Below are 14,842 nucleotides of genomic sequence, written 5' to 3'. Positions count from 1 at the left end.
TATTTTCACTTAATTATGAAATTACTATAAAAAAGTATGATTTGCCTTTAACTTCTCACCAAGGTGCACCATGGATCGCCAGATCCATGGAGACTCATTCTTGGTGCTTTTTGTTTAAAGTGTGGGAGCACATTATGTGTGCCAATACACAACGATGGAGCACATGGCAAATACCTTTGAAGGATATTACAAACACATACATACATTCATTCCTCTAATGCCAAAAGCACAACTTCTGTTGTCTTCACCCAGGATCTCAAAAAAAGAAAAGCAGTCATATTCATGTGTCACTCTTCAAACGACTTTGTTAGTAGAGAATAAAGCCAACTTTCTTACCCAATTCCTAGTGAAAACAAATGCTATGAGTTCTCTAGCACCATTAAAAATCTCAGTATTTTCAAAGCATTTCTAGAGAAGGTATGATCTGCAACCATATTCACACACGTGACATGGAAAAGATTTCCCAACCCAGGTCTCAATTTGTTGAGATCCTTGCCGCAGTGATGACATGCGCTGCCATCTGGTGTTATGGTTTAGAACTGAAAAAGTCTGAGAAGCTGGGTTTCACACACACTACCAGCTTCTGCTCTTTTAACAGCAATTTCTTCCCCAGCACTGTTCCACATGAGGAGTCTCTCCAGTAATGTGTTATATATATATATATAAACTAAGATCTATCTCAGGCTGGAACAGGTGCAAGCCTCCACGATCCCAAGGAACAAAGTTCATTCTCTCCACTAACTGATACAGGTGTTGTCAAGAGCACACAGTTTTTTAGTTTTGCTGGGACAGCTGGTGCTGAGTGGCATGGATATTACCTTTTAGGTTTGAGCTGCTGTTCCTCCAGTACAAGTAAACAAATCCATTGACAAACACTGCATTGACAAAAAATGTGAGTCTAAGATAATAATCCCAACTCAACCTTAATTTGCGGAATAATAGCCATTCCTTTTATGCCACTGAAATATACTTGGCAAACAGGTATTGTTCTCAAAATCTCCTCTGCAAGAGGAGAATAAGGGTTAATTTACCTACAATGGCTGGATATAAGATGACCAACTATATTTTGTACCAGGAGCACACGCTGGGATAGGAGCTCCAGAACAGAGGGATGTGAAGTTGTAGATATTTCAGCGGTCTGCAGCCAACCCAACCCTGCTGCATCTGTGCCTCACAAGGGACATGAAAGCAATGTCTGTCAAACCTTCCCAAGTCCAAAGCTGAGTGTAATTACATTGTGTCTTGAAATTCAGTCCCAAGCCCAGGGGAGGGGTCGGATCACAGAAAAATACGTTAACAAGTAGAAGAAAGAAAATTGTGCAATGGTTCTGGAGACGACATTAATGGGCTTTGAAGCTGTATTGTACTTTGAAATATGTGCTGAGTGGAAGATCCGTTTTCTAAAACAAACAAACAAAAACAAACAAACAAAAAAGGAAGACTGCCTTACAGTTTGGGTATGGTCATCTAGAAGTAAAAAAGTTTCTGTTGTCTTTATTCTGACCAGAGTATCAGAGAACTTCTACAAGTGTGCTATCTTTACACAGCTCAAACTCCTAAATCACCCATCTTCTTTGTCACTGGGCATACCGTGGAACTGCAAACCATTACTATGTTGTTAACCATATACCTGACAACAGCACTGAACCTGCCTACTTCACTACTGCAACTGATATTAAACTGGAAACTTTTGTATTACCTTGTTTCTCGCAAATTATCCACAGAAATAGAAGCATTCCAGTAATTCACAAAACCTTAGTTCCAGCAATCAGGAGACATCCTTCTTGCTCTAGCAGATGGGTTCTCCTATCATGTGAGTTTGCAAACAGAATATCTTCAAGTTGATAGGGCTTCACTGACCGATTTTGACACAAGCTGAAATTCAGTTTACAAAATTGTTTTGTATGTTTCTTTCTTCCCTTTTCCCCACCCATGCAGAAAAAAGCAAGACACAAGTCATCTACCATACTAATGTATTCCATCTTTCAAAAAGAAAGACATGATTTTAATATTACTTAACAATATGTTAAAAAAGTAGCCAGTTAGGCTTCAGTGTTAATACAATTATACACTCTATAACAGATTTGATAGTGTGAGTACTGTTCTTTTTTAAATTTTCTCATTCTGCAAGTATTCTTACACAAGCTGGCTACAAGTCAGAAAGAAAAAAATCAAAACACAAATAGCGTAACTTGTACACTCTTAAACAGTAGATTGTGAAAGAACTGAGGGAATACTCGTCCCATAAGAGCCTCTTTTTCATGAAGTCATGTCAGGAGAATTCTGGAGCAGATGAAAGCACAACTGACTAGGTCCATTCCTTTGTCAGGAGTCAGAATGACAAAACATAGCTAAGATGCAGAAGTGACAGGAGCCACTGCAGATGATGCAACCTAGTATTTTGGCCTCCACCCAAGCCTAAGCAATTTAAAGTCTCTGAGGCCAAGGCATTCAGAAGGAGATGGAAAAGAGCTATTGTTCCAACTCCAACGGCATACAGCTACAATCAAGTAAGTCTCACTCACAGACTACAAGCACACAAGCTAACAAATTCAGGTAGAAAGTGGCAATTTTTCAGTCCGCAAGAATTATCAGGCCAAAGGGTTCAGTGCAGATCCACACAGCACTGGGGACAAGGCAAGGCAGCACTGGCTCAAGACCAGATAAGCTCTCAGCACAGCAGGACAGGTAAGTGGAGTTGTCGTTCATTGATTCCTGCAGGGTTCCCTCCCTGTATTGTGTCATTTCAATGTGCAGCAAAGGTGGTTTTTTTTAAGCTAAAATTGGACCAGTTGATGGAAAGTCTCTGCCTTGTCTGTCTAGCAGAATCCAAGCAGAATCTGAAAAGAAAGAAAGCAATAAAGTGAAACCAATACACTTAAAATCAAACCACACGTATTATCCCCCTTTTGGAGAGAAGCTCTCATTCAGAAAGACTAAACCTCTTAACAAAACCATACATTAAAAAAATCACTTATCCATCACTCAAATACATCATAAACCAGTTACTTTTAACACCACTGGATTATCAGGATTAAGTGAAGGAGGTAGCAAAGAATGCTGTTCATTCAGCAGCACAGAAGCAAGTTAAATGTCAACTAGAAACAGAAATGGCATTGCTGTATTCATCAAAAAATTTGAAAGGGTAAGAATGAGTGGTAGATGGTGTGTAAAGCAGCATCACCAATGGCATGGAACACTGCTGCTTCTCTTCCTAATACAGCAAAGCTACACTGGATACAAAGACCTAAGGAAAGGAAGTCTCTTTATAATACAGCAGGTAAGTAGCACATGTGCCTGGAAAAAAAAAAAACAAAACTAGAACAAAAATCCTCTTATTTGCTTTCACTGACCACAGTTTATGGAATAACTCTGGAAAAAGTGGCCACATGCAGACCTTTCAGGGACTGTAAATCTGAGCTGAAGAACTTTATTGAGGTAAGGTATAGCTTGTTGAGGCTAAAGGCTGCATGACCACATCAAACCTCAGTGCAAACCTCTCTCTGGAAGGTTACATTGCTTCTGTAACAACTGAAAGCCAAAAAAAACAGGGGCAGACAGAAGGAGCACAATGAAACAGGTGCAGCGGAAGGTTGCAATTGGACTTGTTTTGTTCTTTCTGTGCTAAAGTTAGAAGCAGCATGCAATATTAATCATGATGTCAGGGTGTAATTAAAGTATCTCTCTATCATACAACACCAAAGCAAGAAGAAAAGATGATGAATGAATTATGAGTGAAAAATATTGATTCAGTTGGCCTCTGCAGCTCACTGCCATGCAGGGTTACTAAAACAAGCCACGCTTTTAGCCTTCCAAGTATTATGCTGGGAATTATCAAATGGTAGAGAACCTAGGCATTAAAGGTGCCTTAATGGTATTAAGTAGCTGTTTTTCTCCCCTAAGACAGCACCTATCAGGGCTTTTCAGACACCTTTTCTAAACAGGTATCCATAAAAAACTAGACAGTTACACACACTCCCTAACAGATGACAGTAAAGCAGCAGAGTCCACCAGTTAGTGAAGAGGTAACAAAACAGGATGCTTTAAAGTGCTAACTCTTCAGCTAGAATCACATTTGACAGAATTTCCCCCAAAATTAAACTGCACCTGTAGAAATGTAAGACACTGTTTCATCCATCCTATTGAGAGTAAATAACTGATAAACAGAACTTCTCTATTTACTGCACATACTGCAAACTTGAAGGAAGCTAAGAATATTCCATAACAAAGGCTTATGCTATATCAACACTAGCAGTATCCAACACGTGCCGTATTTCACATGTAAAACCTACATTGCGATTAAAAAAAATTCTTTAATTGGCACCACTCAAAAAAAATATTTAAGACTAGAGACCTTGCACATTGCAACTTCGTAAATAATAAGATATATGCATTCTGTAGCAATAGTAAGCAGTAGCTGTACTCAGTTTTTTTTGCGACCCAGACACACATTACATCCCAGGCATATAGGCTATGAAAACTACATAAATTTAGAAAAGAAATACATACTAAAAGTCCTTTCTTGTAACAAATGGCTTGTGAATTACTACTGTTGAGTCCTAAATTATTTAACTGCAGGAAATCAAGTTATGTATGACATTACAGATTTGACTACCATAATGAAAGGCTCACTAGATGGGGAACCAGCACAACCAGACACCACTGAAGGACAAATTCGAAAAGATTTCAGAATTATGGAAGAACATGTGCCACACTAATTAAATATGAGCTGTCTCCTCATATTTGAGGTATTTAAAGGTAACTAATAACACAGAATATTCTGAGTTGGAAGGAACCCATAGGGATCATCGAGTCCAACTCTCAATATGATGCACAAATCTCAAAATCAACCAAAAATTACAGAAGAAAAAGCACACACAGGTTTATATTATCCTTTTACTGTCACTGTACTTGGTCGGATGAATGAGGCTTTGAGCAACTTGTTCTAGTGGAAGGTGTCCCTGCCCATGGCAGGAGGGTTGGGACGAGATGGTCTTTAATGTTCCATCCAATGCAAACTATCCTATGATTCTAGGATAAGCATCTCCTCTTAGAGGCATAAGACACTATCCCACAGTTACACATCTCTACTTCATGTACAGTATAAAATTCCCAACTAACAGCTTCTGTAAAAAAGGAAGAAAACAAAATGAATAAACTTTTCTGAAGTGTTTGGAAACAAACCTAACCCCCGTTTTTTAAAAAAAAACAACAACCCACCAATCAGTATTTGGCCTGTGTGGCTAATAAAGGAAATATTCACACAAACTTTGCTTATAAATAATTGAGAATATTCTGGAGGCCCTGATGAGAACCTGGGGTCACATAGATAATTCTGGCACTCACATCCAAATTTGTTCTATTCAGCTATGAGCTATGCCCACAGATCACAGCTTTGGTGATTGTTACAGTCTTCAGAATGCCAACTGTAACAGGATTTGATGTGCTACAACACAGACTTTTCTGCCAGGAATTAGTTATTAACTTGTGACTTGGTGTGGTGCTGTTTTTGCTTGTTTTACAACCATGACATATGGAAAGAAGCAGCAACAGCTTTACGCACAGAGGTTACAGCACTTTACCTTTTAAAATACTCCACTTCTCGTTCTGTTTCATCCATTTCTACGCTGTCTAGATCAATGTCTTTGGGTAGAAACACATCATCTACAAAGGAAAAATGATGACACTATGTTAGATTCCATGGGGAAGGGGGAGAGAGGAAGAAGCTGCATTAAACATGTCTTTAGGACTGACTGAACCTTGTAGACTATTCATTATTCATATTTATGCTGAATTAATACACACTTATAATTAAAAAGACACTTCTTAAAAACCCTATACTAGTATCTCTGCACAAACTTGAAAGAGTTACACTGGTAAAAAAGAAGAGATGATTTAACAGTAAATGTACTGACTGCATGGGCTGCAAAAGATACCATAAACCTGGAATACATATAAGACTAACCAAATCATAGAGAGGGCTTGATTAATCAGATAGTTGTTTAATGCCTGAAATTCTTGGTCTAGAGCTACTAAAAATTGTAGCTCTAGAAAAAAAATTAAAACAGTATTTATAAAGAAGAATGCTTTGAAATGTCTGGGTTGTAGAGCTGCTGTACTCCCCCTGGACTCCCCTTGTGTCTGCAAGAGTTTAAGTCAAGCTAGCAACTGTTAGAATTTATTTAAAAAAAAATCAAACCCAAATATTTAACAAATTAATGTATGACTTGAATTGTATGGCCTCAGCTATAGCAAAGAAGTCACCATAAAGCCTGTTGGTATATTGTACTATCTCAGCATATGGTTCTCTTTTGGACTTGATACAGAAATGCATCAGAAATCACAGATTTTAGTAGAAACCTATTTGAACATTTTCCTCTTGAAGTTTCTTCTCACAGCATATACACTCCAGTCTCATTTCTGAAACAGCTTAACAAATACATTCCAGAAGACAAATGAGACAAAGAAAGTAACCAAAACCACCAAGTACACACCTGGACTACAAGAATCCTTGAGATTATGAGAATAGACAAAATCATGGTAAAGAAACTTGTGTTTTTAAAAGTTGCATGTATTTGCTATTCAGCTTACTTCTGAGGAAGCAGAAAGCCCTACAAACACGGGGCTTCCCTAACACTCCTAGATTTCGTCAGCCTTTTTATAACAAAGAGTAAAAATACTCTGCCAGAAAAAATTCTTTTAAGAAACAGACATCTCACCAAAAGCAGTAATACTTGCTGCTTTAACACTTCATTTGAAAACCCAGCTAAAACCCTCTAGCTTTGTTTCCCTCTTTTCATGTTATCTCAATTACCCTAGCTCTACTTGGTTTTTTTCCTCAGTTCAATTTTTGTGTCTTTGCTAGTTTGCTACATCAACCCTCTATCTTAAAAAATTATAACTACATGAAAAATCATGTATTAGAGTATCTTTCTTGTAGCTCTCAAGTCAGAACTACTTAAAGTAAAAATCCAGTCCCAAGTCTACAAAGAACAGCACAATTTTTTCTTGACAAATTCAGAAACATGTCCCTGTATTTTTTCACATTTAAACATTAACTTTTGGAAATTTTAAGTACACTTGACTTAAGCAGGAAAAAAAAATGGTGGGGGCAGGGAGGAGGACAAAGTGCAGGTAGGTACCTGCATTCTCCTACAATAAACACCCTCTTCCATATTTTCTCCTTCAAATGTCTCTGGTCTTCTCTTTCTGCTCCCAGTTGGGGAGTTGCTCCAATCACTGGAGTACATTCTTCTTGGTAAATTAAAAGAGCCAAAACCCAAACACACCTCAACAGAGTATGCACAAGAACTAGGGTGTCAGAGAAAATGGTTCCATATTGTATTGCTGCTCAACTGACACGGAATGGAAACATTAGGCATCAGATTTAAAAACAAAGATAGTGGGCTGACCCAATCCAACCATGAAACCACTAAAAAACCCCTAGCACTTCCTGCAACCAAGAATTAGTTTTACATTTTTATAACAAAGCTTAACAAATATAAGTATTCATAAACACTGGCAGAAGCTGCCAAGGCATGAAGGCCTCCTGTTTTGCTGTCCTTACCAGTCAGAAGGGCAGCAAGAACTGGTTGTACACTGGATTTATGCAACATTACCACTCAGCTACCAGTGGTCCCAGGGGAATGAGCAAGTGCTCCAAGCAGACAAATCCATCCCACAAAACTGCCATCCCAACTGGTAGTCCCAGCAGGGACCAAGGATGTGCAGGAATAAAGAGGTGCCTGAGAACAGCAGCCTGACTACTGAGCTGACAAGGTCAATGGGCAAGAATAGTGTGCACTTCTCAGCTCTGGTATTAGCTGTTGGATGTGTTCAGGCAAACAAAAAAGTAAGTTGAAAATAAAATTATTCAAGTGTAACTTGCTTGACTTAACTCAATCTTCCATGGTTTTATTATTTCTGAGAAATAATAAAAAAAAAATCTGTTTACTAGAATGAGCTAATATGGAGAATACATTCAACTTTATCAACTAATGAACATCCCACTACAATTTTTCACTCTGGCAAATAAAAACCAGTAAATTAGTTTCTGAATTAATTTACTTACCTGTTGATGTAATTAATTTAAGAAAGGAATTATTTCCACTAAAAAAATGCATATTTATGCAATGACCATTCTTTCACTGCAGAGCCTCCTTATTTCCCTTGTCTAAAGGGTAAGACCAATTTCATACTATACTCTTAATGCTGTATGAGAAACAATCTTGCTTTTAAAGAAATTCAAAATGAATTTCAACCTACTATCGAAGCCAGCCTCCTGGAAAGCCTAACTGACAAAACTCCCTACAAAACCTAGAGCATATGCTTATTCATTTGTTCCTGAAATCATTCTACACTTCTTAACTAAAACGCTATCCATCTCTTAATTGTAATTCCGATGACTTGAGTTTTCCTGACACCCGTTTTTCAGTTTCTCTGATTTACATTGGCAGGAATGCCTGAAGATAAATATGCCAGACTTCTGGAATTAAATGGTAAGAACAGAAAATAATCTGAGCTCTTCAACGTTCTTACACACTTACCGATAGAATTGTTGACTTTGTCCCCTTTTTTCTTCTTGTTTTTCTTGTTCTTGCCTTTTGGTTGAGGAGAATCTGCAAGTATTAGCTTATTATTTTGCTGCTGCTCACTTGGTGATGGGGATTCACTTGTTACAGGTGCTTTCTCTTCCTTTACATGGTTCAACTGTTTTTTGTTGTTATTGTTTAATTTCTTCTCATCTTTTTTAGGTTCTGCAAGTGTTGGGAGCTCTGCTGCTTTTGCTTTGGATTCTATTTGGTTTCTGGTTTTAGTCTGAATCTCAGCTGCTTTGGGGAATTCAACAGGCTTTTTCACTTGTTCAACACACTGTTTGTTCATCTGTTTTAGCTTCTGTTTGCTGTTTCCTTCTTTATGTTGATGCATAATATCAAGCAGAAAAGAGAGGGGCTCATGCTGCTTTACACTGCCCTCTTTTTGATAAAGCAGCTTCGAGTCTCTAGTGTTCACTGGATTGGACAGTTCACAGCCCGTCTCTAGAACTGGCCTCTGTTCTGTGTGATTCACATGTCTTGACAGTGAACCAGCTGAGGTTTCTATCTTTTCTGATTGCTCGAGGGTACCATTCTGAATGTCTTCAGGTGCGTTTGGGACAGGTTCCTTCACTGCCTGGCAGTTCCTAGTGAGCAGGTCTGCCTTCGGACAGTCCTTGCTTGTTCTCTCTTTCTTCTTTTTCTTTACAGCCCTCAACTGCTGAAGTTCTTGGAGCCGCTGTAATTCCTGTTTCAGTCTCTCTTCTTCCTCTTCCTCACGCCGCCTCTGCTCCTCAAGCAACTGGTGATGCTCCCTCTCCCTGGCTTCAGCTTCAAGTCGAGCTTTTTCTTCAAGCTGCAAAGTAACAACAGGTTTATTGAAGGCAACAAATATTTTGGAAATTAAGAGTTTTAGGGATTATTACTACTTTTCTTTATGGACATTAAATATCCTAGGATGTAAACATATGAACATAGTTAATCTGTAAGTCTGCAGAGCAAGCAAATAAGTATACAAAGGCTGCCCTTTTAAATATATTACAATCCTTTCTCTATTTACATTTTCTATGTTTCTGTAACTCATTTCACGACTGTTAATACCAACTGTTGATATTCCCTAATGCTAAGCCTAACTTCATGTCAAAGCTCTCTACAGCCAGAAAGCATTCAGCTTCTTTCTCAAAGACTGCTCCTATTTCTAAGGTAACTCAAGTTTGCATTAGGTTGTATCATTTACCTGCTCTCTTGCTATGGTAGCAGAGTTGCTCTGTTTCAGAGATCAGGAATGTTAGGAAGAAAAATCATTAAAAACATTCTGCACCAAAACACTAAGCAAGTAAGAGTTACATTAGAAGTTGTGAAAAATTCTAAGGATGGCAGTTTTCCATTGTCAGCCATAAGTTCAGTGACAAAGACATAAGGGATTTTGCCAGCCATTACTGCCAATGCCTAAAACTTCACTGTGCAGCATTCATCTTGCATCATGAGCAAAAAGAAACAAACGCACACAATGAGAAGAACCATGACCATTTATTTTCTTGCACATTTAAAAGCACCTGTATGGCATTACTCTTTCACAGTTACAGAAGTCATACAAAAAATGAGAATGACTCATGAGAATGACCGCATGGGAATTTTCCACTTCTTACACTCAAACTGCACTGTAAGAGCAAAGTGAATTTTGCATTGCAAATTTTACAAAGTTAATCTTATTTATAAATAGTCCACTAAACCCTCAGGAAGCTGAATAGTGCTACAACACAAACATAAAGAATTTAACTTGTGAACATCAGGTCTTCCAAACCCATGGAAGCATTTAAAGAATGCGTAAGTAGTGCCAGAAGAAAATCCACAAACAAGAAAATATTTACGGTGTGATCACATAACAACCTTACCAGAAATCAAAAACATTCAGCAACCAATCACACGGTGCCTTGGACTTTATTCTTATGGTTGATACTTGAATTGCTCTAAGAAAAGGTTTCCTGACTGTTCCAACTTAAAAGAAAAGGGTATTTCCTCTGCTATTCCAGTTTCGTACTTCCTCTATATTATCCTCAGCAAATTCTGCTTCCAAAAAATAATTTCACTGTTTCACATTGGAGTTTTTTAGATATCTTTTTTGCCAATTTCCATTTGAAAGCAACCTGTAATTTTTTTCTTCCCTGACCCCTCTCTGGAGCTTGTCACTCCAGCTTGGGATAACCCTTTGTGTCATCACGTGGCACAGCACTTAACCTCTGTCAATCAGGACAGCAAGGTGCTCACTGCAATTATTCTAAAAATACCAAATTGCAACTCTTCCTCTCATAAAAGCACTGACTTATGTTTCCTGGCTTCCTACAGAGATACCTTTTCAAAACCACTATCCCAGTACAGAAACACTGACTTTCTAACTTCCCCTGATTTTAAAGGTCAATGCTATGAAACAATAAAATTTGTAACGTTCCTGATACTTAGAAATAACCTTCTGAAGTGTAGGAAATTCCAATATAAAGCTGACTTGCACCAAAACACATGACAATGGCATTTTGAGGAATCCTACCAGTCTACTACATAACTCCTCAGGTAGCATCAGAACAAGTAAACCAGTTGTGTAAAAATAAACTGTACCACAAACTACACAGAAAACAATTACAGCATTAGGATAAATCAGTATACAGTGGCATACTTAAGGGGAGTGCACAGATTCAAAAATGTGAGGTCCAGGATAAACATACTTCTATGTCTTACCTTTCTTTGCTTATGCCTGGCTCTCTTGGCTGCACGAGAACTGCTTACTGGTTTGGTTTCAGAGCTGTTTATAAATTGTAGCAAGTCTTCCACCTTCCGATGGTCAACAACACTTTCCCTTTCAGAGATCTGATCTGGTTTCTTCGGCTGTTCCTCTTTCCTTTTTGTTAAACGTAAACGAAGCTTTTCTCGCATCTCTGCATAATTTCTACTGGTTGGTGCAGCTGGAGGCTGAAGGACACATGACAAAAATTTAGTGACTAAATGGAAAAATTTCACTGACTTAATGCTTTTGAAATCTCAAAACACTGTCCCTTCAAATTACACAAGGTCCAAACCTGACTATCAAACTCATTGTCTGTAGTGAACCTAAAGTATATTTAACAGGCAACAGACCTGTCCGACTTGGTGCTGGCTTCTGAATTACATTTTTCAACTGAAAGAACAGCTGAACTTGAGGAAGATGGCAAGAGTGAGAAGACAAAGAAATAAGCTCTAAAAGCAAGAAAAAAAATACTGTGACTTCTATTTCCATATTCTCTTGTGATTGGTATCCTGAATTTCAAAGGAGCAGATGTTTGCTGTTTACATTGCCTATGAAATCTGTTTCAGAGGTTGGGCTACACAGGCCTCTGGGCTCTACCTGTGAAGGGCTGATTATCCCACACTGAAGCCTGCCAGCACACCCTCCAGCAGAGTCCCATCAATAACTCAACACTGCTGCAAGTGGAATCCTTGCATCATGTTCCATATCTGTATTCCCAACCGCTGCTCCTGCCTCTCAACTCCTCACTGCTTCTCCCCTCCTGATGCTTTACCCTCTCTGCTCCTGTACCAGACCTGGTGCCCATCTGTTTGCAGCTACACCAGTTCAGCTTGCTAAACCAGCAAAACAAAGCCTATTAACTTAAAAATCCTGTTGCGCTCTGCCACTTCAGCAAAATTAATAACTTACTGTGCAGTCAGGTAACTATCAAACACAAATCAAGCATGGACATGGTGGGAACAAGCACTTCCCAAAGTGAAGTGGGATCCCCTCCCTGGCCCCTTTAAGCCACAGGTTTTAAATCACTTGAAGAACTAAGATGAAAGTGACCTGATCAAATACATGGCAAATAAACTGAGTTTTTACTTCAAATAGGAAAAAACTATACCACTGAACTGATGATAACAGGCCATATGTAGATTTACAAGTTAAAAAAATAATGTGTTATATTTTAGCTAAGAAACTAGAGTTTTTTCTCTTTTTTTTCCTCCTTTTAAAAATTTGTATTAGAGTGTATGCTTTGAGGATTGCTATTTTTATAGATGGCAGACTAGCTCATAAAATGCCATAAAGATTTAAACTAACACCCTATATAAAGCGTACTTTTACCCAACCTCACCATATTAATTGTAACTACAGCACTACAGAGGAGCGAATGAATTTTGTAAAGTTATTTAAATGGCTCAATGCCCCTGTTGCAGTTTCAGTCAAACACGGCATCTATTATCCAACTCAGTTGCTGCTTAAATCTTCTAGTCATTTTTACTGCTCTTAAATGCTTTAAACTGGAAAGGCTTATTTCAATCCTTCATTTCAAAGAGGAAAATTACTTTTTAACTCCTTTTACAACTTCTTGAATGAGTTCCAATGTCATTCCCTAAGATGCAGTCTGATAAATCACATGCAACCCAATGATGAGTAAGTGACAAAAAGACCAACAAAAGCAATTTAAAATACAAAAACTTACTCCTCCATGGCCGAAGAACTCACAGTAACAGCAGTCACAGTATTTTCCTTCCTTCTGATTTGTGGAAGTTGAGGTACTGGAGCTATGCTCTGAACAGCTATCTTCATCCTGGCTCTCCTCTCCATCATACTGCTGATGATCATACGTGTTACTGTTCTCACAGCGATGCCCCTCACAATCAGGATCACTATGTTAAATTTTAAAAAAAAAAAGCTTATGAAACCCTATTGATAATAAATAAGGTATATAATCTTATTATAGATATAATAATAATAATATTTTTAAAATATATATATACATGGTCCTGCCTCTACCAGGAACAATACTTCTTAAACTGGGGTATCAGCCACCAGTGATGCATCAAATTCTAAAGCCTTCATCCACGAGCTTGCAAACTGAGTAATTCAAAACCAAGCAGTAGGATAAAATGATACACAGGAAAGTGATCTATAAAAAACAAATTTAGTGACTGCCTGAGCAAGCAAGCCTAGAGAGTTTCGGAATTGTTTTTCCTGGCTTTAAACAAGTAGAGTATCTTAGAAGTAGCGACTCTAGCTTTTTAAAATAGAATACTTTTGAAACTGCTGCCCATCTCACCACTTGTAGCATCAAGGTTTCAAATGCAGTTGCAAATCTCCTGGTTTTAGATAGATTTTCAAGCTCCTGACATAAATAAAAAATCCAAGATCAGCTAAAACCTAAAAGTTCCCATTACTCTGTCTGCAAATTGATTTTGAAGGGGAAATACTAGCACATCTCTTCAATAAGCAGGCACATGGCAGTTGATTCCCCTGGAGCTCTGTGTAACTGTGCACACAACATTACTACTACCCAGGTCCTCTAAAACTGAAGTGATTTTGCTTCAAAAGAAAGTAGTATGAAAAAAAATCCCCTCTCCTGTCTATCAATAGTATTTCCTTGTTCATATGTTAGAAAGGTGAAAACAGGCCACAGTCTGCCTTATCTACAGAATATATATAAATCTTCTAACCTCATTGCCCCGCCCCAGAATGGGGATCTCTCTTCTGGGTCTCCCACAGTTTGTTGTGGGTTTTTTTTTTTTTTTTTTTTTTTTTTTTTTGTTTTGTTTTGTTTTGTTTTGTTTTGTTTTGTTTTTTGTTTTTAACAAACTAAAAATATCATGTAAGCACCTGGAAACAATGATAAAAGTTGGATTTCTACTGTGTCTATATTCAATTATCTCCCTGCACCAAGTACAAAAAATTCTTTACAAAATTGCAATAATTGCTCAAGTATGACAGAACAGTTACATATCTTGAGATATCATCAATAAAACCAACCAAGAAATAATGGCATTTTTAGAAGCATTTACCAAACTCTACCTAAATCTCATATCATCTTCTGGAAACTTACAGCAGCCAGGAGACTACATTCATAGCATCCATGATCACAGCCCTACAGTTCACAGAGAGCTTAGAGCAATGACTCAACTGCTTTTCTGTTATGCCTCCACCCTTCAGACACATCAAAGAGCTGGCACCATTGTCAGTCTGCCACAGTACATAACACTACCAGAAGACAGCTCCACCAAAGTCCTTCCCACCTCCAAGACCTTTGAAAACCTTCAGAAATCACAACATCCTTCCATGCTAAAACCACTGTATAAGACTGGTATCTGAGAAGTCTTAAGTGTAGTCAGGAAAATGTGTCACTACGTGGCAGGTTTCACAACCACCTATGACCTCTTTATATTTTGAGCTAAATTACAGAGTAAGTTTTCACAGCTTTCCATTTCCTGCTTGCTATGTAATGCCAAAATGACAGAAAACAGGTACGTTATACAAGAGGTTTGTGTCTCAGCAGCAGCAATCATTAACCAGT

At 38.1% G+C, this 14,842-nt stretch overlaps 1 protein-coding gene across 1 annotated transcript in view; it reads right to left on the bottom strand.

Annotated features, from left to right (window-relative positions):
• Nucleotides 1–1,817: 1,817 nt before the first annotated feature.
• The window catches only part of FAM193A (family with sequence similarity 193 member A), a gene marked incomplete at its 5' end in the record, with an annotated part of 77,603 nt that continues 64,578 nt past the window's right edge, over nt 1,818–14,842 (bottom strand). The window contains 5 exons of the mRNA XM_083861804.1: nt 1,818–2,840; nt 5,583–5,664; nt 8,547–9,390; nt 11,268–11,498; nt 13,001–13,187. Of these exons, the coding sequence (XP_083717930.1) occupies nt 2,747–2,840; nt 5,583–5,664; nt 8,547–9,390; nt 11,268–11,498; nt 13,001–13,187 (1,438 nt within the window). The 3' untranslated portion in view covers nt 1,818–2,746. The remainder of the gene's footprint in view (nt 2,841–5,582; nt 5,665–8,546; nt 9,391–11,267; nt 11,499–13,000; nt 13,188–14,842) is intronic.

The sequence above is a fragment of the Zosterops lateralis genome (genome assembly GCF_965231275.1).
Source record: "Zosterops lateralis genome assembly, chromosome: 5".
NCBI lineage: Eukaryota > Metazoa > Chordata > Aves > Passeriformes > Zosteropidae > Zosterops > Zosterops lateralis.
Note: the sequence above shows the minus strand (reverse complement) of the source record. Positions and strands in the feature narration are given on the sequence as shown.